A 24031-nucleotide genomic window follows, 5' to 3' on the forward strand; every position below is an offset into this window, starting at 1 on the left:
GGGGCCTAAACGCGCTTCCAGGGGCCGGTGGGCGCACGTTCCTTCTGCCTTCGTGTCGATTACGCCCAGTGACACCCAACCAGCTCCGTGCCCGCCGAGTCTAGGAACCGCCGTGGGGCTTGCGTTCCAGAAACCTCTTTCCTTTTTCCTTCCCCGTTATCCACACCGTCAGGTTTTGGTCCCTGCTGCCTGGGACGTCTGAAGACTCACTCTTTGTCCCCGGTCGCCCGAGGAGCCCTGAGCGGGATGGCTGCCCTCCTGGGGGCTGAGGCGCTCTCCCCGGCCGCGTCCTCGCTCTGGAGCAGCGACCCTGGACCGCCAGAAGCGTCCACGTGCAGGGACCGGTCAGCGGGTGGGGGGGTGGGAGGGACCCTGAGGGTTCCCGCAACAGCGAGGAGACCAGTGTGGCCAGGTGAGCGGATGGAGGGACAGTGTTGAGCTGAGAGGAAGTGACAGGCCGAGCGGCATGTGACACAGGCCTTGTCCCCAGTCTCTCCCACGTCACAGGTCAGAGCTCGTGAGCCACAGGTGCCCATGTGTCTGGATCAGGGTCATGTGCAAAACCACTGACTGTGACCACACACTTGGCTTTGGCTGCACATATAGAAGACTTACCCTGACCAACGCGGACGCCCCCAGGAAGTTGGGGTGCAGGCCATGCTGCCGATGGAGACAGAGGTTCCAGAAGTCACACGAGGGCCAAGCCATGCGGCTGACGGACACGTGAGGGCCACGCCACACGGCTGGCGGACACGGCGGACACCCATGCTCTCCCTGCTCCTTCAAAGCGAGCTCACAGCCCTTCCCCAACACGAGTTGGTTTACGAGTTAGTTTGGGCTCAGTAATGACCTGAATGGGCACAGAGGTGTGACAGCCATGGAGATGCCTCACTGCCTGACGCTTCCTCCTCTAGGTCAGTTTCTTGAAGCTGTTGTAACAAATCAGCCCACAAGTGTGGCCGAACCCTCTGGGTTCTGTTCTCTCCCACTTCTGCAGACCAGGGTTCAAAACCAGGCGCGGGCGGCACTCTGCTCCCTCCAAAGGCTCCTGGGGACAACCTGTCCCCGCCTTGTCTGGCGTCCAGCGCCTCCAGGTGTCCCGTGGCCATGGTTCCAGGGCTCCACTCTCGGGCCACATGTGTTTCTTATAAGGATGCTTGTCGTTGGAGTTAGGGCCCACCCAGAAGATCAAGGATGACTTCAACGCAAGGTCCTTACATGCAAAGATCCCAAATCCGGTCACAGCCACAGCTTTTGAGGATCAGGACATCGACCCCTTTTCCAGGAGCCACCACGGAGCCACGGCACCGCCGCCCATGCCCGCCCCGGCCTCAGCTCTCATCGGGCACAGCTCCTCCGGGTCGCTTCCCCCGGGGTTGCCGGCCTGCACCGCCCGCCGCCTGGAACCGCCACGTCAGGTGTTGTGCCCTGTGTCACTGCTGTTTAAGCAGGAGGGCGAATCCCGTCCCTACGCACCGGTGTGGCCAGCGCAGAAGTCGCGTCCAGGAGGGGAATTGGAGGGTGAGATGGCTCTGTCTCGCTCTGGCAGCCCCGCCAGTTCCCACAGACGTGAATGGGGCATAGAAACCCTTCCGTAGCAGCAGACGGGTCCGCGGACAGAGAAGGCAAGGGAGGTCATCCAAGTCCTCGCTTTTCTCTCACTTGGGACGGTGGCCACGTCCTTTGCCCTGTGTCTGTGGGTGAGCCGCAGGGTCTGTCCTCAGCATCTGCCAGTGTAGGTCTGTCCCTCCCCCAGTTGGCTCTCTGCCCCACGGTTTGCAGACACCCAGCACCAGGAAATGGCCCCATGCACTTTGGGAAATAATTTATAAGAAGCGGGTCTTGCCTGTGTTTTAAATACGAAGACCGCAGGGCACACCTCGAGGGGGTGCTGGCGGGGGGGAGTAGGGAGCGCAGACATGTCACTGCATGTTGATGGAACGGAATGAGGAGCAGCGAGCACACGTGAGCGGCGAGGGGCTTGTCTGCCCATGAACACGGCTGGCACACCGTGTGGGCCGCAGTCTGGGCAGAGGTGCCACGGGGCAGAGGCGCGGCCCCCGCGGTCCCTCGCACACTCACACGCTAACTCGGTGGCCAGGAGACCGGCCGCGGCCCCAGCCGCAGCCCTCGTGAGCACGTCCGCCTGTGACGGTCTGCCGCATCCAAACACCGGACGGCGCCTCGGGCGGAGAGCTCTGTTTGTTCTGAGTGTATGTTACCACATCTTAATTATAAATGTATAAAATAATGGACACGTGTTATAACGAGCCTGAAAATACAACGGTAGGTAAAGGCCCGTGTGGAAATCTCCTGCTCTGACCGCGGTCCCCGGCGGTAACCCGTAGTAACAGTTCGGCGTGTGTCTTCCTGTCGCTTCTTCGTTGTTCCTACGAGCAAATCAGCCTGTTTGCACGCGCAGCTGGGCTGCTGCTCTGTACACGGTGAGCCAGAAAATACATCACTCGTTTGTTTGTAACAGCAGACTAGAGACCTCCCACCAGGTGGATACATACAGACGAGCCTGGGCTTCTTCACCCAGTGTTTGAATTCACTGCCATTTGCCAGCGGCTCTCCCACAGCAGGCGTCGCGCCGATGTTCAGGGCTTTGCCGCCGCGTGTGCTGCGCTCCACTCCCCGGGGATGCAGCAGCAGCGGCTTTAACCTCGTCGTGGGGACATCTGAGCCTTGCAGATGCCACTCCCCCTGCTCCTCCCCGTCAGCTGGAGAAGGAGCCCCAGGGAGGCTGAGGAGGGGGCCGGCCTCGGCTGCGGCATCCCCTCAGCTGGCATCGCTCCCGTGTCCCCGGTGCAGCTGTCCCTCCCTCCCGAGCGCACAGCCAAGCCCCAGCTGCGTTGCCGCCCGCACATGCTCCGTCTGCTCCGAGCCTCGCTCGCCCCCTGAGCGAGCGTCTGTGTGTCCGACAGCCCAGCTGCCGTGGCTCCACGGCTCCGGCGTGTGCCTGGCCCGGGTCCTGCTGCTCAGGGTCTGGGCTCTTCTGTGTCTTGGCCCAGCGTGGAGTGTGTGTAACACGTACGCACACGAGGCTGATGAATGGGGCCATGAGAGCGGCCCTCTTCCTGGTGGGTGTTTACAGGAGTGACACTTCCTACTGCCATCGTTTGCCGTGACAACAGCTGCAGCCGGATGCACGTTTGATTCTCAGCCGGAGGTCTTGGCAGAGATGCTGCATCAGGCTGTGGTGCTGACTGTACCGTGCGAGACAGCGTCTTCTCTCTGGGGACCTGGACGCCGCCTGCCATCCTGACGGTAAAGGATGAGACAGGCAACCATGGACTTCAGCACCTCGTCCATGTTCGATCAGCACAAAGGTAAGCCTCTGCTCTAGCGCGTCCTCTGGTCCTCGTCTCTGTAGTCAACAGCAGGCATTGCAGCTGTGGCGGGTGTGTGTGCACACGCAGCTGTGTGTGTGCAGGTGTGTGCAGCTGTGGGTGTGCGTGCAGGTGTGGGGTGGGGGGGAGAGGATCCCACACAGAACACAAGCCTGCTCTGAATAAGCTTTTGGCCTGTTTGTTTGGTGAAAGTGCTCCAACATACAAATGTTTAAAATGGGGTTTCAAGCCGAGTCATCTTTATTCTCATTTGGTTTTTTTCTTTGCAAATATTTAAAAAGTCTGTTAGAGGAAGTAAGAGAAAAAGAACAAACACGGTGTCTCTTTGATCTGTTAGCCGCAGTCTGGCTGCGCAGCTTTGTAAACACGGCTCGGCTCCCTGCCGGGCGGGTGGAGTGCATTCCCTGCCCCAGGCCAAGCGGTGACGCCACAGGCTGCTGTCTGCAGTGACAGGACACGGTCTCACCCACCATCCCCAGGGCAGCTGGGGTGCCCGCAGCCATAGCAGCCTGTCCTCATGTAAAAAGCACACATGTGGCCATGCAGTCTGTGTGTGCGTTCTGCCTCTGAAGTGCGTACATACGTACACGTGATGCCTACGTGCAGGCGTGCATCTCCTGTGTATGCACAGGAAGTCCCCGCTGTGCGCGCAGTGAGCCACTTCCTGTGATCCCAGGGCTCTTCAGGGGCCTAAGCTCCTCGGGCCCCCACAGCCTCGTGAAGAAAACCTGCTGCTGCTTCCTTTTCCCTTTTCCTCTCTCGGCCTCGCGTGGCGACGGCGCTCACAGCCTCCCCGGGTTCCGTGGGTGTCTTCTCACACGACAGAGCTGCGTTTAGGTTTCTGGGTAACTGTGTATGTGCGTGTGTGGACAGTTTGGTCTCCAGGTCCTCATTGGTGTTGAACAGTGTGTGCATACGCATGTGCACATGTATGTGTGTGCACATGCGTGTGTGTGTCCTCAGCATGTGCCAGGTCCCTGGAGCATGTGACTGCTGCAGCCGTGCCCCGCCCCCGGGTTCATTCTGTGTCACTGCTGACAATCAGCCACAGAGAGACCAGGCCTGCGAGGCAGAGAGAGGCCTCGTCTGCCTAGAGAGGGACGTCACTGAGGGCTTCATTCTGAGACAGACTGGGGACCTGGCGTGACTGCACTGCAGGGACCTGGCCCTTCTCACTGAGTCCGTCAGTTCTAGGCTGTCTCCTAACAAGCTCGGCCTGGCCCAGCCCAGGTGTGGTTGAGATGGTAACGTTGAACATTTAATTTTTTAAAAGACCTTATTTATTTATTTTCGAGAGAGGGGAAGGGAGGGAGGAAGAGGGGGACAGAAACATCCATCAGTTGCCTCTCCCGTGGCCCCAGCCGGGGACCTGGTCCGCGACCCAGGCCTGTGATCGGACCGGTAACCTCCCGGCTCACTGAGCCGCCCCAGCTGGGGCCGACACTCCTTTGTTCACCGCCTTCCCCGTGAGCGGCGGCCGCCTTCCGGCGCCGCAGGCCGTTCCCCTGCGGTGCCCGCTCGCCCTCTGCCGGCGTCTCTGCCTCCGTCCCTCAGGCCCTGGCTCTCCGCACGGCCGGCCATGCTGGGGCGGCCGCTCAGGTCGGGGGGCAGGCCGGCCGCGCCCCAGCTGTGCGGCCTCCGCACGTGCCCCAGCCTCTCTGGGCCTCGGTGGCCTCGGCGGCCTCGGCAGTTGCATGGAGGGCGTGAGGCTGACCCCACAGGCCGGCTGCGAGTCTGCAGCAAAGTGAGCGGCGCCTGTCCTGGCGCGGGGTGTGTGGGGGGCACGTGCTCCCTGCGGCCACCTGGTTACTGCTGCTGTCACCGCTGTCCTTACCGCCCTGGGCAGCCCCTCCCCGCCGTGGCAGCTCACACCCGGCGCCCTCCGGGAGTGCGGCCCGTCACTGCTGCCTGACCAGGGGACACGGCGTTTTTCTCAGAGCTCCAGGCACCCGAGGGCGGCCCCCGGGGTAACAGTTAACCAAGGGATGCCCGAGGGGCTCTATGTTCTCACCCGCCTCCTTCCTGGGTGGCGAGAGCCCGGGCAGCTGCAGGCATCGCTTCAACGCCGAGGCTGGGCCGCCCGGAAGCGGTTTCCCCTGGCAGAGTCGGGGAGGGCTTTCGCAGCAGCTTTTCCACGCACCCCGAGTACCCAGGTGTGGAAATGCTGGGGCCACTGGCTGCCCAGGCCATGCCGACAGGAGTCGCACCCGGGAGGGTCAGAGATGGCCTGTGAGCCCCTGCTTCTCCAACCAGGCAACTTCGGGACCTGCGGCAGACCGGGCCCATCCCCTGGGGCCCCCCCCCACCCGCGCCCCCGGAGGTGTCATATACTCCCTGCGGGGTCTGGCTGGCTGGGGCACAGAGGCAGGAGCAGCGTGCAGCCCGCCCCTGACGTCTCAGGTGAGGGGCGCAGAGGCAGGAGCAGCGGAAGGAGGCCCTTTCTAGGCTCACAGCTCATTATTAACCAGGCCTGTGGCCCCTCAGCTCGGGGCAGGGCGGGGCGCTCCGCAGCTCTGGCCGGGTCGCGCGGAGAGTGGCTAGCGTGGGCCCTGGAAGGGTCGGACCCCTAACGTGCACACGGCCCGATGAGGGGGAGGAGGTGAGTCCAGGCCCCTGCAGGGGCGACTCCATTTTCTGTGCTTAGTCGAGGTGACAAGGCCGCTGTGCCAGGGGCTTGGGAGCAGGCGGGCGTTTGCCCCTTCCTCTGTCCTCTGCGCAGCGGGGGCCTTGGGCACACGACTCCCCCTCCGTGTCTATCACGTGTGGGTAACAGCAGGTGGTCACAGGATCGGCGGGCGCCGTATAAACGCCGGGCTTAGGGCACATGGGTGTGGGGAGGAGCCTGGGCCTGGGAACGTGGCTGTCCCCATGGCAACCTGTCTTCTGGCCCGCGGCCAGGGCGCGTGGGGAAGGGCCGCAGCAGGGCCGTTACTACAGGGCAGAAGGCGCAGGCCCCCGCTGGCGCCGGGGGTGTCACGAGATGTCTGCATCCCATGCTTCGTCGCCAGTTGTGGCAAGATTAGCTCTGAGGTGCCGGGAGGGGGACCCCAGGCCGCAGAGAGAAGCCGGGACAGGGGTGGTCCGAGCGCCTCCTGCTGCCCCTGCCCCCAGCGTTCCTGAGAAAAGTGTTTGCAGAGCCGCGGGCTCGCGGGCACTGCAGGGCGGGCCAGGGGCCACCCCCAGGTTTTGCTCTGCGGGGGCTCCCTGCCAGCCCAGGTCCGGGGTCCTTGGTGTGGGCACCAGCCGCCGCAGGCTGGGCGGGTGGGATCGTGGGTGTTCTCCATCGTGCAGGCTGAGGGTGGGATCACAGTGCTGGGCAGAGTCCTTCCCTGTCCTCCCGCCCTGCCTCTGTCTCCCCCGTTCTCTGGGGGGCCGTCTCTGCTGTGGGTCTGTCTGAACTCCCCGCCTTTCTCTCGTAACAAGGCACGGGTTTCCTTTTAGGGCCCACCCAAGTAGCCTAGTGTCCACTGCTGCTCTCAAGGTCCTAACTTCACCCCAACACATTCAGTAAAAAGGGGGGAAAAAGATCTTAACCTTATTGCTCCTTTTGCCGTTTAAGGCCGTGGTCCCAGGTTCTGGGCTGGGGCGTGTGTTCAGGGCCCACTGCACAGCATGAGAAGAGGTCAGGTCTCAGGTCCTTTTCAGAAAGCACAGGCCCCAGGACTTGGTTTTTGGTGAAATCTGTTTCCCTCAAAGCTTGGAGGAGCTGGGTGGACTCAGTGGGGGGCGGCGCCAAGGCAGAGCAGCTGCGGGCAGACCGGCCTTTCATCCTCACGGCCACCCCGCTGTAACCCCCATTTACCGACGAGGAGACCCACCAAGGTTGTGACTTGCCCAAGGTTCCCGCCCGGCAAGATGGCAAAGCGGTGATTTCGGCCTAAACCTGCCCAACAGCCGTGCTCCTCCGGGACGGACCCCAGGTGTTACTGAAGAAACGAGACGCCGGTGCAAAGTCAAATCAGGACAGGTGTGTCTCCCCACCACGCGGCCGCCCCCGCAGGTGTGCTGGGCCCGGCGCCCAGCCTTCCGTCTGAGACGGGACGTGCCGCAGAGAGCTGAGACTGCGTGCTGCTGAAGAAGCAGAAGTCGGGCTCTGGGTGCCAAGCAGACGCCTCCAAAGGAAGATGCAGCAGATCTGGAGGGGGGCTTGGGAGCAGGCCGAGGACGGCAGGCAGAGGGGGCGGGCTGGGGAGCAGCCGGGCCTCCAGGGGCGACGGTCGGTGCACAGACCTTCCCAGGAAGGAGGCAAACGCAGGGACGTCGGGGAGAATCCTGGGACCAGATTTCAGGCTGGTGTCCGGATCCAGGAAGATTCGCGGTCGCGTGACCAGCCCACAGGCCCAGAAGCAGGTGGTCTGCAGCCTCCTTGTTTTCTTGGTCAAGAAAGAGGAGGGGGAGGAAGAGAGAGATGGGAGGAGAGTTCTTTCCCGGTGTTCTTGCCCAACACAGACCAGGCTGCTGGAAGCAGGTTTGGGGGAGCCCGCCCTCCCCCTTCTCTGCGCCCTCTGAGCTGCCCTCTCCAGATGCCCCCGCTCCCCCCACCAAAGGCTGGGACAGCCCCGCCTACCCCACCCCCTCGTGGGGCTAGTGAGAGGGAAGCCCAGACTGATTTCATCCAAACAGTGGTTTGCAGCCTCAGACAGCCTGCTGCCAAGGGAGAGGGCCCTCCTGCCTGCCTATGCACCCCAAGTGGGGGTCTGGGAGTGGCACCTGGAGGGAATGAGGGCTCACCTGGTCAGCCAGACCCCCAGAATGAGCCCTGACATGGGTCCCACAATGCAGCCAGATCAGCTCAACCAGCCTCTTGTCCCAAGTCTGCGAGGCCAGCGGTCCCCAATCTTTTTGGCACCAGGGACCTGTTTTGTGGAAGACAGTTTTCCCACAGGCCCGCGGGGGTGGTGGGGAGTGAGGTGGGAGGCTGAGCGCGGGCGGTGACGGGAGGGACGCTTCACTCGCTGGCCTGCCGGGCAGCCCAGTTCCTAACAGGCCCGGACCGCTCTGGTCCACGGCCCAGGGCTTGGGGACCCCTGCGCTCGGTCACCACACCGGGCTCTTCTGCCGTCTCTCTTCATGGGCCCCACGAAATGCTAAGTGATTAGGCAGCTCTATGGGATGACTGGCATCCATGGATTTTCCTTTGACACCACCATTTGGATGCAAAGATACTTCGAAGAAACGCTGCTGCATTCGTAGCCATGTTTATTACGAAGCAATTACAAAACATCCCGCCCATCCCAGCTATGGGACAAGGTGAGGGTCTCAGGGCACTGAGGTCACGGGCTGCGTGGAAGGCGGGCATCCTTGCAGAAAGGCCGCGTCCAACCAGGAGTCGCGTGTTTGGCCCTCATGACTCTCAGTGGTGGTTTTATCCTCAGTGACTTTCAGCACGTAAATAGGCCTGTGTGATTGTTCAGGGCCCTTGGACGGGTCTCTCTTTGTAAAAGCTGAAACCAGCAGTCACTCATTTTATTACAACCTTCTATGGGGTCCCTTGGGGGCGGGCGTGGAGGAAAGCCGTTCGGTCTACAGATGAAATAGTCCCAGAATGTGTCCTCAGAATCTTAAAATATACATACATATGCTCACTCTTTAACTTGTTGTCTGAAGATCGTTTCAAACTTGAGTGTCGTAAGAATCGTGTGAAGAACGTGTGTGTGTCTTTCCCCGAGACCCGCCTGGGTGACCCCTTATCCCACTGGCTTTGCTGTTCACTCCGCCTCCGCCTCTCTCTCCGTGTGGACATGTGAGTGTGTGTTTTCAATCTGTCTGCGTTTCAACCTTCTCTGCCGACAAATAAATGTCCGTATGACATGTCATTTCCCTTCCCACCCCCCTCGCCCTTCCTCCCTCCGTGTTACAAAACCTTGATTCCAACAAGTTCTGTCCGGACAGATTGATCAGAGAGCACTGGACCTCAGGGAGTGTATTCAACCCCAAAGGCGCCCAGAATAGGGCGCCCCTCAATTTGGACACTTTGCAGTTTGGCCAAACAACTTCTCGTGAGGAGGTTACACACTGGGGGGTGGTGCTGGTTGCCTCCGTTCGTCGGGGACGTCCCCGCCACTTTGTCTTCTATGATCCGGCACTTCTGAGGGTCCCGCGCCTCCCCAGCCCGGCCTCGTTTAAGTCCTTCCGTGGTAACTTGAGGATTCGGGTGCTGGATGATTATACATTGTCTGGTTCTTACGGAGTTTTAAAAGTGCTGGGCTTTTTCCCTGTCATTGTAAAATCAATCCCACCGTCTTCAAACTATTGAAGCAACACAGAAGTGAGCCCAGCCCACACCGCGCTATGGCTCGCAGGCAGAGCCTGCGTCCCCCCGCCCTGGCCCGGCCCAGATGCTCAGGGCCCAGACGGGCCCACGTGCCTGACCCACCGCCTCGGGCGGGAGGCTGAGGTCAGGCCGGGAACTTGGGCCGGAACTGTTACTGATCAGAAGAGCGGCCAGTCCGGTCACTAGCAGCCCCCACGTGCCCAGCTCCGCGCTGAACTGTTCCTACGGCCTCGGCCGCTCTCACAGCCACGGACATGCGTTCGATTTCCCGTTTCTCTGCGTTTGCGCCCCTGCCCTCTGTCAGGCGTGGGGTCAAGGGTGAAGCTGCAGGTGGCAGGTTAGGAATGAACTCGGAGACCCCCTCGCGGTCCCCTTCTCCCCTGAGTTGTACTTCCAGGGCTCAGAGAGCCTTCGTGCCCCCTCCCCCCCGGAGGTAAAAGGAAGCCGAGTCGATAGTACGCTCTGGCCGGGCCACCCGCTGGGGCTGCCCTTCACCTACGCGTTCGGCTCGGTGGGCCGGGCTCAGGGACAGCCGACCGCCCTCAGGGGGGGTGCCAGCCGGGCCGTGGCCGCCGGCCTTGGGAGCACAGGTGGAGGAGCGGGAGTGACCGGTGGGTTCCCCCGAACGTGACGGGGAACCGATGTGTTGGCAGCGGGAGGGAGATTTGCAACGTCAGGGCCTGGGTCCGTCCTGGAAGCTCCGGAAGGCAGCGCCTTATCGTTTTCCTGCTCACTTCCTTGGTCTGCGCAGCAAAAGCCGGACGCTGCCCCAGGGGGCCGTTCAGAGAGCCCCGGGCCTGGGGACAGGCCACCCGGAAACAGCAGCAGGTCATGAAAGGGGGCGGGATTAGTTCGGCCCGGCCTCCCAGGCTTTGCCTGTGGGCAACCCGAGACCGTTTCTTCGCTCTCGCACTCACCACAGGGAGTCAGAACACAGGCTAGTGGGGATTTTCAATTTTTTTGTTTTTGAGACCATAAGAGGGGAGCCTGAAACTCGTCCGGCTGACACTTGCAGCCGTCTGGTGACCTGTGCTGTTCAAACACGGTGTCCTGGTTTTCGGCCACAGCCTGGCTGACTCCACGTGGACTCTGCACGGTGAGAGGGCGGAGTGGGCCCCAGGAGCCGGTTCCCAGGGGTCACGGCAGAGATCAACTTCAGGACGGACCCGGGGAGGGTTTGCTCGACAAGAGCCGAGCCTGCAGGATCGGAAGGCGTCTCAGTGAACGTGTCATCCGGCGCGACCACCTTCTCCACGTGGCAGCCAGGACACGGCGTCAGTGGTGATGTGTGTTGGGACTGTGACGGCCACGGGAGCCAAAGCGACGGCTGAGGCCCGGTCCCGCTGCCCGCTGTGCGGCCTGGCTGTTTCCCGTCACACCCCACTGCCCCAGCCCTGCAGGGATTGTGATAAGGGCCGCGTGAGTGGCTGCGTACCAGCGCCCGCAGCCAGGCCTGGCCCGGGGGAACCGCCCAGCGGGGCCAGTGGTGGGAACAGTCTTCTGAGGATCGTTGTCAAGATGGAGTGAAGTAACACATACCTGGCACTCAGAGCTGAGCCCGGTTCGCAGTAATCGCTTAGCAGGTGCGCGCGACCCTTACAAACGACTTCCGTGAGGTCACTGGTGAAGCCCGGAAAGCCGGCATTGGCGCTGCCTGGCGCTGCCCGAACCAGGAAGCGGAGACCGGGCTGCACCTTCATGGGCGCTTCGCTCAGAGGCCGGCGATCTGAGAAGAGGGGGCGTTATGTGCCCTCAGGACCGGTCGTGGCAGCTCGCCTCAGGCTGGCTTTTCTCTAAGGAGAAGGCAGGGTGGGCAGAGGGCCTGGGGAGAATGTCCGTGGGACAAGCGGGAATGCTCCTCATGCCTCAGCTGCTGACCCACGGTTCTTCCTCTGCGTCACAGACCCCCGCCCTGGGACGCAGCGGCTCAGAGGCTCCCGGGCACCAGGGTGGCCTTGCTGGCCACCTCCAGGAGCCACGGTCCCCGGAATGGAAGACCTCTCTCCCCAAACTGAGGCTAAACCCCCCTCTCCTGAGTTCCCCTCTCATGTGGACAGCCAGGTCAAGAGACCGCTGACCCCTCCAGCAGACCCCCCTCTCTGATGAATCCTGGGCACAGCACCCCTTTTTATTTGGAACGTAAGGGGGAGAACTGGCCTGAGCTGGAAATGCACATCAGAAGGAAAATAACCTTCCAGGCAAGCGCCTAGCCTGGGAGTGGTCTTCACCCCCTTGGCTGTTCCTGCTGTGTGTCCTCCGGGTCGAAGACTGGCTTCCAGGATGAATCCTGCCCTGGGCTGGTGACCAGCATCCCCGTCAGCTTCCACCCCGCGTGGGTGCCGGGCAGGGTCCTAGACGCTCCGCGCTGCCCTTGGAATCCATCCGGTTGTGAGATTCGCATCAGACCTCGCTTTCTGAGCCATTAGTTTCCTGCTTCACTGTTTGATAGAGGAACCTCTCAAAGTGCTCTCTTCTCTCAATTTTATTGGATATTCCTGGTCATCTTTTTGTTTTCCCTTCTTGCTTGTTTTTGCCTTTGGAATAATGGCACATTCCAACCCTCTCAAGAGGTAAGAGGAAGCACAGTGAGCCGTCTCCCCCTCAGCCCCTGCAGCTATCAACCCCGGCCCCAGGAAAACGGGGGAAACAGTGTCTAGCAGCCGCCAGAGACGGGTCCACAGAGATAAGCAAATACTCAGTATATTCTTTTTTCTTCTTTGAAGTATAAAATGATCTATTTATTTTTACAAACAAAAGGATCATGTTTTGAGCCCCTCATTCCCAATGAAGAACTGTGGGAGCTTCTGTTGAGATGCCATCAAACTAGCAGATGAGTCTGTGTAGTGACTCAAACCGGCTACACTGTTCGGTCAGCCGCCCGGGCCAGGGCCGGTCCCCCACGAGCCCGGCGCCTCTTACGTCCCGCGGCCGAGCTCTGCGGTCTTCCTCGCTCGCACCCGGAGCGCTCGCACCCACGGATTTCACAGTTCACAGCCGCGCGTGCTGCTCAGTGGGAGGAGGGCGTGCGTGTCGGCCGTCGGGTAGGACGGTCACGCCGACACTGACCCTGGCTGGGGGCGCCCGTGAGCGCTACGCCGCTTCAGAGCCCCCGGGAGGTCATTGCGCGGCAGCGTCTGTGAACTTCAGGCTTGTTCTGCGTTTCGGCTCCTTCAGATGCGCCACTAACGCGTCTACAGCCTGAACCTTGTGGGCGGCAAACGCAAAAAAGCGAAGTGGAACCTTAACTGTGGGCAGACCGCAGCCCCTGTGCCCCCCACCCCACCCCTGCGGCCCCCGTGCCCCCCGCCCCGGAGCCCCTGTGCAGAGCAGTCACCTCTGGGACCCGGCTCCCCACAGTTGTAGGGGCACCGGGAGCAGCACCTGGTGGGCTGCCATGACAGATTGGTGAGGAAAGGGAGAAAATCAGCGACTGACTGTGTCCAGCGAAGTTAGTTGCGGCGTACAAAAGTTTAAAACTCCCATGTTAATTACAGTGAAATGTTAACCCATGTACAAATACAAGGTTCCACAGGGATGACCTTTCTAGTCACGAAAACAATGAAATGCATTTTTAAATGCAATATCCACATATTTTGACTATAAACACTAAAAATGTAGTTTCCGGAAACCACCTGAAACCTACGTGGCAAATGGGGACAGTTGCCGTGGCCCAGGGAGCGATGCGGGGTGCGTGGCCCGCCGTGTGCACAGCTCTCCCTAGTCAGCCCGGGAAGACAGGCCTGGCCATAACAGGCTCTAAAAGACACCGACAAGCAACTCACAAGGTGGCCGTGGACTAGGGAACACGTTCTCTCTGGAACCAGAGAAGAAGTCGCCACTGCAAACCATGTGCTACTATCTGTTCACATCAGTGTTAATTTCTGAACAAAGCGTGTGTCCTCCCGCACCACGAGGGGTGGGGTCCGTTCAGCCTCCTGGAGGGCAGTTTGACAAGAAGGCAAATCTGTGGACCCCCAAGTTCACTTCTAGGGATGAGCCCAAAGGAAACAATGAGATGCACAAAGAGACAACGAGGTCTGTCTGGAAAGTATCCATCCATTTGCTGTGACACAGACACACTCACTGAAGGAGACGAGACACAAGCAGCCCTGCGCACAGGACAGTGACGCCTCAGTGCCCTTCAAAGCGGGGACCTGGGGACCTCGCATGTTCTCTGAGCACCATTAGCAACTGCAGCGCGATGCCCCTTCCGCTCCGGTAGCAGGAGCTGCGGAATGAATTTTGCCACCACACGTTTCAGGCCAAGGTCCTGCGTCAAAACCTGGGACACGGTGGCTTTTGGAATCCCCAGACCAGCTTCTAGCTCTCGCACCGTCAGCCGCCAGTCCTTGCTGATGGCGGCGCGTACGCGTTCCACGTTCTCAGGGGTCCTGCTCGTTGCAGGCCTCCCAGGATGCGGGTCACTTGCAACAGATTCTTGCCCATCTTTGAAGCATCTGTGCCCCACTTTTATTTGTGCTGTTCTCACTGCATCGTCCCCAAAAGTCTCCTGAGTCATTTGAAAACTCTCCATGGAGGAATGTTCAAGCTTAACGCAAAATCTGATGCAGATTCATTGCTCTCCTCAGTCATTTTGAATGCGACGGCCACACAGTACACAGGCTCTCTCAATGGTATCTACCACCTCCACTGACTAGTACAGTGAAGTCGTCATTGTTCATGCAGGCGCATTCCTGTCCTCACTCCTTGGCTGCCACGTTACATCTATGTTGCACAAACTGTTCTCGTTAAATTAACAATGGCTGGACTTTTTCCTGACCTTGTATATACAAAAATGTATAGCATTATCTAGAATAGTAACAGAACTTATAATCCCCCCAAACAAGAAACAATTTAAATGTTCAATAAGAGAATTGATTAAATTTGTTGTGCTAAGTTTTCAGTCAATGGGATTTAATGCCGCATTTTATAAATAAAGTTTTTAAATCTTACCTTATGACGTGGGAAAATAGCATTTCTGACCCAATATTAAATGAAAAAGAGCAAAAGTCAAGATTATACATACAGCATCACCTTATTTTTGCAAAGAACAAGTATATGTATGTGTGAGTGCAGCACTAGGCTCAAAACTGTTAGCCACTGGCTGATGCCATGTGTCTCTGTCCCTCCAGATCCTAGGAGCTGCCCCCGGGAACACACACTCCCACAGCCCAGCGGCTAAAACCGACCGACCCCACTTCTGCTGTCAGACCGGATACATTCTGACGGGGGCGCCAACGAGCCAGTGGTTAGATCCTGCTAATGTCACCCTTGATGTCACTGTGGAAGGGGATTCGGGACAGGACAATGGTGGACAGAGATTCACTTTGTAAATAAGCAACACATTGGCCTTAGCTTAAGCCAACCTCTCCCTGGATCTCAGAACATTTTAGTCGATTTATCCACATTCTGTCTTTGTGCTCCAACCCTAGAAAGATCGCAGGAGGGAGATTTGGGATTTGCATCGCCAGCGTGGTCAGCGTCCTGCCCCGGCAGCAGCCACCCCATGCATTAGCCACGGTCCTAAGCCCCAAGGGGACCATCCACCTCAGGCTGTGGAGCACCTTCCAGAATTTTCTCCCTCCCACTCTTTGCCTCCTGATCTCTCCTTGTTTGCTCCTTGGGAACTTAGCTTCTCCTTCACATGACCTTGGGTTGAGCTACTACCCATTTTGAGCCATGTCCATTTGGACACATGTGGGAGCAGGAGACAGCTCAGGTTTGAGGGGAGGTGGAGGGGGCAGAGGCTCAGTCCTGCATCTCTGTGGCAGCCAGACTCTTCCTCCTGCCAGCACTCCAGCCTGCACCAGGCCCACAGGTGGGTGGAGGGCGGAGGACGGAAGGTGGGCCGGAAGCAAGCCAGTCCAGCCACTGTGTCGTGTATGTGCAACACACCACCAGTAATCATGTGATTCTGTATGTTCTTATCTGTACTCTCCTAGTTTTAATAACCTAAAAGAGTGTTATCAATAAAACAACATACAAAAGGACAGAGCAATTAAATCAAAACCTCTGGGGCCAGCACTGGGGGCATCGGTTTTGTGAGCTCCCAGGTGATTCTGAGGTGCAGCCCGGGTCGGGGTCCAGGGGTGTCCTCAGCCTGTCCTTCTACAGAGTCCGCAGCTGCACCCGGTGGGTCACGGGAACACGCCTGGCTAATACGCCTGTTGCTCAAAGCGGGAGTTCTTTGTGAGACGCAGGTTTCACTGGGAGGGCAGATCTCTCCGTCCCCGAGGGCTCATTTCTGTTGCCGCTCTCGGGCCTCACTGGGGGACACGCTCAGACCCCTGGGTGTGGTTTCCTTTTAGTAAATGTGTGGGGCGACACTGGGTAACAAGCTTATGTAGGTCTCACGTGCACGGTTCTGACACATCACTTGTATGTTGTATCGCGTGCCCAGCACCCCAAGCCTAGTCTCCTAGCCATATATTTGACCCCCTTTACCATTTTCTGCCCTCACCCCCTTCCCTCTGGGCACCAGCCTGCTGTTCTCTGTGTCCGTGAGTGTTTGTTTGTTCATTTGTTGCTTCCAGTTTCATAGCCCACGTATGAGGGAAGCATGTGGTTCTTGGCTTTTTCATCTGACTTATTTCGATTAGTGTGACTTTCCAAAGGTCCATCCGTGTTGTCACATATGGCAATATTCCGTCTGTTCTTATGGCTGAGTGGTGTCCCATCATATACACACGCCACGTCTCCTTTACCCGTCACCTATCGGAGGGCACAGGGCTATCTCTGTGTTTCGGCCGCCGTGAGCAGCGCTGCAGTGAACATAGGGGTGCGTGTATCTTTACAAATAAACGTTTTCAGTTTTGGGGGATAGATGCCCAGAAGAGGGGTTGCGGGGTCCCCTGGTAACTCTATCCTGAGTGTTGTGAGGAGCCTCCACACTGTTCCCACAGAGGCTGTGCCCGTCTGCGTCCCCACGAGCAGCGGATGAGGCTCCTCTTCCCCCACGACCTCTCCTACGTCGTTATCACCCGTCCTGCTGACAACGGCCGTCCTATCAGGCGTGAGGTGGTGTCTCACTGTGGTTTTGATTGCATTTCCCTGACAGCTCGCGAGGTCGAGCATCTTTTCATACACAGTATCCGCTGGCCGTCTGCATGTCTCCTCGGGAGAAGGGCCTGCTCCGGTCCTCTGCCCGTGTTTTAAGTGGAATGTTTGGGTTTCTCTGGCATTGAGCTGTATGAGTTCCTTATGTGTGCGCTGGATATTAACCCCGGTCCGAGCTGGTGTTTGTCAGTATCTTCCCCCGTCCAGCCGGTTGCCTTTTCGTTTGTTGGTGGTTTCCTTTGCTGTGCAGACGCTTCTTAGTTTAACGTGGTCCCATCAGTTGGTTTTGCTTTTACTTCCCTTATCCTTTGGGGTCAAGTTAATAAAATCCTTTCTAAGACCAAGGTCCATAAGTCTAGTACCTATGTTTTCTGCTATGTAATCTATTACCTCAGGTCTTATATTTAGGTCTTTGATCCTTTCTGAGGTCTCACTCTCCCTGACTTCGAGTTATTCTGCAGAGCTACAGTAATCAGAACAGCATGGGACTGGCAGAAAAACAGACACACAGCACCACAGAACAGAACGGAGAGCCCAAAATAAAGCCACGTGTACATGGGCAAATAATTTTCAACAGAGGAGCCAGAAACACACAACAGGGAGAGGAAAACCTCTTCGGTAAATGGGGCGGGTGACGTGGAAGGCCGCACACGCAAGGATGGCGCCGTGGGTCACATCAGCCTTGCGTGAAGCGTGCACCTGTGTTGCGTTGGTTGTGATTTCAGACGCTGAGATAAATCCGGCAGGCAGGATTATTGGCCAGTAACGAACGGAGGACTGTGGCTTGCTCAGACCATCAGCCGAGAACGGGAAGCCTCATCCTCCTTTTATTAGGGTTTCCAAAGTTACTAAAAATAGAACAGGGGGTATGAGCTTTACAGCCAACAACAGGAGAATTTTACAAGTGATAGTATCATTGATATGTCTAGCACCTATCAGGGAAGCAAGGCAGACACACTAATCCTCAAGGCCAGCTCCATTTTAAGACTTCATTAACAAGGAAGCAGATGGAGTTCACAACAGAACCTGTTTTACCCAGGATTCCAGACTCAGTGGCCTCGACAGCCTAAAGCCGAAGGCGGAGACAAGAGTTGCTCATCATCTCCTGGGTCATGGGATGCCACCTGGGTGGTGGGGCATGAGAATGCCCCGACCCAGAGATCTGTCTTCCTGCAACACACCTGTCACACGAGACTTCGGGAATGTTGTCCTCTCACTCCAGCCCCCCTGAAAGCGCCGTGGGAAGCCTTACAAAGTCGTGTAAAGGAGCAGGAGACCCCTCTTCCATCCCTTTTCCCAGCTCTGTTCCCAGGAGGATGAGGAACCAGCTTCATCCTGCTTGTCCTCCCTCTTCAGCTTTGCGGCTGGGTGAGAACACGCTCATCGAGGCAGCAAACACAGACTTGTCACGTCCCTAGCGCACAGCCAGCACTCCGCTCGCCGCTACGGTCTCGTGGTGGGAGTTTTCTCTGTAATGAACGCACAGCCAGGCAGCCAGCGTGGGTCTCGCCCTCTGCCTTCATAAAGCAGCCATGCACCCAAGGCAGTGGGGGACCAGCCACAGCCCTGGGGTCATGAGAAGATGCCATTGGACTTGCCCTCAAGCATTTTAGGGACCCAGGGGACCGCCCCCGGGGAGCCGCTGCCCATCTGACTGTGGACAGGAAGCGCGGGTGGGTGCTTTGCGGGGTCGGTGCGGTTCTCACGAAGGACACGATCCTGTCACCTGGGAGTGAACTGTTGACAGCGGGGAGAGCAGAGTCTAGACAACAAGGACGTGGGTGGGAGGCAGCTGACGGGGTGTGACGGCCACGGGCTTCGGGGGCAACGCCGGGACCACAGGAGCCGGGCCTGTTCCGTCTCTGACACTTGGACCAGCCGCCCAAGTTGCACCTGTTTCTGTGACCTGTTTCCAGGCGACCACAGCAGAGAGCCACTGGGCGGGGGCCTACGGTGGCCCCTTCTCCAGACCCCGCCCAGCCCAGGAGCCACGGGGCGTCCCCAGCAGGTGGCTTATGATTGGGGCCCCGCAGAGTAAGTAAGGAGGGCGTGGGCCGTCCCGCAGTCTTAGGGGTCCGCCTCCCGCTCAGCGCCGGTTTCCTCGTCAGGAGCGCCCGAGGGTGTCGGTCAGCAGGGGCCCCCACGCTCACGGGCTGTCCCTTCTCGCCGAGGCTCGGAAGTGGGACGGGTTCCAGTTTCTACCCATCAGACGGCCCTGCCCTCTGGCAGCACAGGAAACAGGTCTCACCTCCCTTTTAGTATTTGAACGTCGCTGTCATCCCCAGTGGAGTCTGACTTTCTCCAAACTAAACAAGTCCTGCTTCGCCCCTTACTCCCCTGCTCCTGGGGACCTTCCAAGTCCCCGGTTTAAGTGGCAACCACCTGGGCAAACACCAGCGTTTCTGGGAAGGACGAGGCGGGTGGAGCCACACACTTCACGCAGAAGGAAGGCGGGGAGCTCAGGGGAGGGTGAGCGGGATCCAACCCTTATTTTCAAGGCCGCCTTCTAAAATTTGAGCTTTACACCTGCCCACTTCCCAGAGAACACCTGACCCAGCGTTTTAACCTCCAGGCGCTCTCCCCAAGACTCCGGGGTGGGGGCAGAACACCCTCTGCACCTGCAGACGGAAAGAACAGACGTAGTTACTGCCGGTGTCCTAGGAGCCCTACGTGTTAGACCGAGGTCTTCCTTTTGGGGAACTCGTATGAATAAGGGGAAGGCGCGTCTATGCAAATGCCTCCCAGGCGGCAGCAAACAGCAAATCGCAGTCCCCAGCCCCCATCCCTGCACCCGGCGGAGGCACCGACCACGGGGTGGCGCTCACGGGCTGGGGGAGCCGTCAGTCTGCTCAGGAGATGCTGATTCCAAGTGGTAATAGCGTGCCCGGCCGGGCTGGGCTGTGCCAGGCTGTGCCGGGCTGGGCCGGGCTGTCTTGCGAACCTGTTTGTGACCCAAGACCTGCCTGTGGCCAGAATTGACCCTGAGATGCTGTCCCCCTGCAGGATGCGGGCCCGGGGCATGAAGGCTGCTTTGGGAGTTTGTTCTCTCCGCTGCCACGTGCAGTGCAGAAAGCTTGGAGTCACTTTTCTCTTTACATTGTCAGAAAGAAATTTTCCTCCCCTGGGACGGGCCCGTGAAGAAACACTGTCCTGGCCTCAGCCAGGACACCCGCGGGGCCGCAGGGGAAGGCAGGAGGAGGGGCACATGCTTCTGTGCACGCGTCCCTGCAGCTGCTGCGCGGGGCGTAGGTCTCCGTCCTTAGGGGAGGGAGGCAGGGGACAGAGGTGCCTATGTGTGACTGAGAGGTGACAGCGACACCGGAGCAGCAGTGGGAACTGTGATGCTCTGCCAGCCCCCACTCTGCGCCCGAGTGCAGATTAACTCCTCGAGCTCTCAGACTGGCCCTGCGGGGAAATGCTGCGTCACCCCATTTGCAAGTGGGGACAGAGAGGGCGGGCGGCTGGCTGAGGACACACCAGCCGGGGGTGGCCGGGCCAGGGCCCAACCCCTGAGCGCGGTCTGCGCTCCCCCCCTTCTGCGCCGCGTGCACGTGTCGCGGGCCCGATGGCCCCACCGAGCCGCCGTTGTCCTCGTGCCGTCCGACCGTGTCACTGGCCTTCAGCTCGGTCCCACGGGGCTTGTTTCCACCAGCAGCACCGGCACCTCCTGGTCAGGGTCCCGGTCAAGGCCCGAGGACTCTTTGTCACCCGTGGGCGGCCTTGTTGTCACCTGGAGCCGGCCGGGGGCAGCGAAGGGCTGACACCTCCTGACATGGGAGAGGCCTCTGCACCTTACGGACGGGTCGTTCCAGGCAGCCCCCCAATTCCTCCGCGCCCCCCGGTACCAGGGGAGGACTGCTGGGGGAGAGGGGTCGGAACGGGGGCCATGCCCGGGCACCGTCACTGAAGGGACCCGTGCCCGCCCTGCCTGAGAGCGCGGGGGAGCGCAGCCTCGCACGGCGCCCCCGTCCCCACGGGGCACGTCTCTCTTGGGGACAGACTCACAGCCTCTGTGCCAGGAACTTCACTCCGCCGTGCAGGTGCCCCGAGTAGGTGGACGAATAATCAAACTTCAGCTCTTTGGGGTGATCGATGCCACCCCAGGGAACCATCTGAGAAGGGCCTGCAGCCCCACCCCCGGGCTTCACGGGTAACTCCAGGGCGGCTCAGCCACCCACGGCCCCTCGGGCCGTCCTGGTCGGGTCTCTCAGAGCTGCCCCACGCCTGCCCTCACAGTGACCTACCCTCCCCCCACCCGCTGCGTAAGCAGAACAGGGGTCACACTGCCCTCTGGTCGTTTCCACGCAGGGGGCCCCACAGGTGGAGGGCCCAGGGCTCCACAGGGACTGGCCCACGAGCCCCAGGGAGAGCCCGTGGGCGGCTCGACCCAAGGGGAGCCACGTCTGCGTGAAACCTGGGACGCTCTGCGGAGGTGGCCTTGTCAAGCCCGTCCCACGCTGAGGCCCTGCTGAGAAAGAGCCGGGCCCGGCGGAGAAGTGGGGGACGATTCCCGACACAGCCAGAGAGCTGCGCAGGTTTCAACAATGAAGATGAGGGAAATAGCGTCTCTCCTCCCGACTTTTAGGTAAAACTAATGAAAATTCAAAATGTACCCGTTGGTTTCTTTAAATCGGCCACGACATGTTAAAGGTCAGAATTAGAAAGGGGCCACTTTGTCGTGCCTTTGTCAGACAGCAGGGACTTGCCTCAGGTGCAGACACCCTGGGCTCGGTCTGCCGCGTTCGGGGGGCGCGTTCGGGGGGAGCTGGGAGGAGCGTCCTGCACTATTAAAGAGCACAGCCTGCTTTGCCTGGGTGACTGTGAAATACAGATTCCTTGTAGGGCATTTGGAAAATATAAGGAATTTCCGAAGGCTATCCAAGAGGTCATCTCTGTTGACTTTCAGAGGCATGTTCTTCCAGCCCGTTACATAGTTCACACACACACGCACACAGACACGCGCGCGCGCACACTGACCATTCTTCATAAAATGTGACTGCACCTGTTCACGTGCCCCTCTTCCCGTCCCTGAGTCTTTCCCCCTCCTCGACTTTCAGTGTTTCTCTGTGTGACGTCTGCGCTTTCCCTTTGTGAGCCGTGTAAGTCCCACTGTGGCATTTCCACAGCCAGAGAGGCAGGAGCCAGTCAGACGTGCTCCTCCTCTAAGCTGGATGGGAGGAAAGACAGATGATAAAAATGGGTGGGAGATACATGACCCTCGACAGACAGGCAGACAGATGGACGGACGACGGGCGGGTGGGTGACAGGCAGGCAGGCGAAGGGTGGGTGGGTGGTGGGTAGATAGATGGGAGGTGGGTGACAGACACGGGGAGAGGAAGGGGAGAAGGAAGTGCGTACGTGTTGTCTGCGGGTGCAGACCTTCTGCGTGCCCTACAGCAGCGGTCCCCCGCCTTTCTGGCACCGGGGACCAGTTTTGTGGGAGACAGTGTTCCCACAGATGGGGGTGGGGGAGGGCAGAGCTGAGGCAGCGATGGGAGCGCAGCCCCGCTTGCTCCTCTCCTGCTGTGCGGCCCGGTTCCCAACAGGCCACGGACGGTAGAGTCCGGGAGCTGGGACCCCTGTCCTAAAGAGTTTTGTGACCTTTGGTAGAAAATGCTTTTCTTGCCCCGGTTTTAGGGTCCGTGGGGACCATCAGCCGTTCCTCCCACACCCCCTCACTCAGGGCCTCGCCGAGTCCTCGGACTTCCGTGCTTTGCACGGCCTCACTTACTTGCACTGACTGTGGTTGAAATGGGCCGGTTCCACACCCCCCTGGGAGCCCCTTCGCCCCCTGCCCCCCAGTGGCGCCGTGGGTGGTGGGCTGCGTGTGAGCCCGCGGCCGGAAGTGCAGTCCACGGTGCCTCCCTCGTCCTTCCCGCCCCCGCCGGCCTTCACGCGGATCTGTTCCATCTGCAGTCCGCTCCGTGGGTGGCCGTGTGGCCCACGTAGGCCGTCGTTAGTGACAGGAGCCTCCCTGCCTCTTGAGGTGGCACAGAAGGTGCCGTAGTCACATCCCAGGGCCGGGAGGTGGGACGCTGGTTTGTGCGGCTGCGGGGAGGGACGAGGCACAGTGTCCGGGTTTGGGGGTACGGAGGGGGCTGGGCGGACGGCCAGTGGCGATGGCAGCACAACGCGGGGAGCGCCCCGCAGGCCACTGGGATGTGCACTTATAATTAAAATGGCTGATTTTGTTATGTATATTTATCACAGTTATTCTAAAAAAAATTTTTAAAGGAAGCTGTTCAAGTATCTGCAGGTTCCCATCATGGCCGTGGACCCTAACGAGCCGGCAGCTGAGGCCCGAGCGGCCTGGGACGTCCCGCAGCCCGGCTCCTCTGCCAGCACCGACGCAGCCCCCCGTGTGCGCCCACGGCGCTCCCTGCCGCCTGAACCCTGGCGTCTCACCCGGTGGCGCCGCTGAGGCCACCGCTTGGTTGGCGCTCTCTTAGTTCTTAAGAGGAAGGGCACAGGTTGTGTCTGCAAAGTGACTTAAGCACCAAGGAAGCTGCTGGCCCGTGTGAGTGTTCCAGGGACCAGGGACGGCGCTGGCGCATGGTGGGACTCGATCGGGAGTTCGGGTGACGTCACCACACCACGATGAAGACGTCCTCATCCCAGCCCAGCTCTGCTCCTTTCTGCGCCTTTAGTCGTTTGCAGGCTTTCCCCCTACAAGGTGTCCCGTCATGTCCCCAGGCTCCCGGGTGGCGGGAGAGCGAGGGTGTTGCTCCCCGATCCCAGTCCGGCTGCCCTGGCCTGTCAGGCCCCTCTGGGGCCACGTCCCAGGCCAGCCCTGTCGGTTCAACCACCCTTCAGTGGGTTCAGTCGGGTGTGTTTGGGACTAAGACTTGTTGCCCTGTGTTCGTGTCTAGTAAACACAGCCCTGTTAGAAGCCCCAGGAAGGTGATTCTGGGGCCCTCACTCTGTCAGGCAGCGCGTCCTGTTTCTCTCTGCTGTGTGTGCTGAACAGTGGGACGGAGGTGCCTTCAGATCCCACGGCACTCGGTGGTGAACGCGCTATAAACGTGTGCATGCGTGACCTGTGAACACGTTATGTAGGATGTAGCAGGCCGTCAGCACAGAGCTCCTCCGCCCACCCCAGGAGCATCCTTCCCGGCGATGCCGCCAGCGCCTTCGCGTGCGGTCGGTCAGACGCAGGCCCGTCTGTCCTGGAGTCTGGGCTCTGCGGCTTGTGCCCAAAGGTACCATGAGCACCCTCCAGCGTCTGGGCTCCCGGGGCGCTTCTGACAGGCAGGCAGCGTGTGGCATGGCGTGTACCTCTGCGCTCCAGCCGTCGTCGAAGACAGACCGTTTTCTCCCCACGGCCCAGATGCCAGGGACCCCTAAACTG

At 59.7% G+C, this 24031-nt stretch overlaps 1 protein-coding gene across 1 annotated transcript in view; it reads left to right on the top strand.

The window, feature by feature from the left end:
• The first annotated feature begins 2998 nt into the window (after positions 1-2998).
• ANKRD55 (ankyrin repeat domain 55) overlaps positions 2999-24031 on the top strand; it is a 64060-nt gene continuing 43027 nt past the window's right edge. The window contains exon 1 of the mRNA XM_090276107.1: positions 2999-3332. Within this exon, the coding sequence (XP_090132233.1) occupies positions 3278-3332 (55 nt within the window). The 5' untranslated portion in view covers positions 2999-3277. The remainder of the gene's footprint in view (positions 3333-24031) is intronic.

Source organism: Furipterus horrens, unplaced genomic scaffold (assembly GCF_987537825.1).
Source record: "Furipterus horrens unplaced genomic scaffold, mFurHor1.1.pri manual_scaffold_5, whole genome shotgun sequence".
In the NCBI taxonomy this organism is placed as follows: domain Eukaryota; kingdom Metazoa; phylum Chordata; class Mammalia; order Chiroptera; family Furipteridae; genus Furipterus; species Furipterus horrens.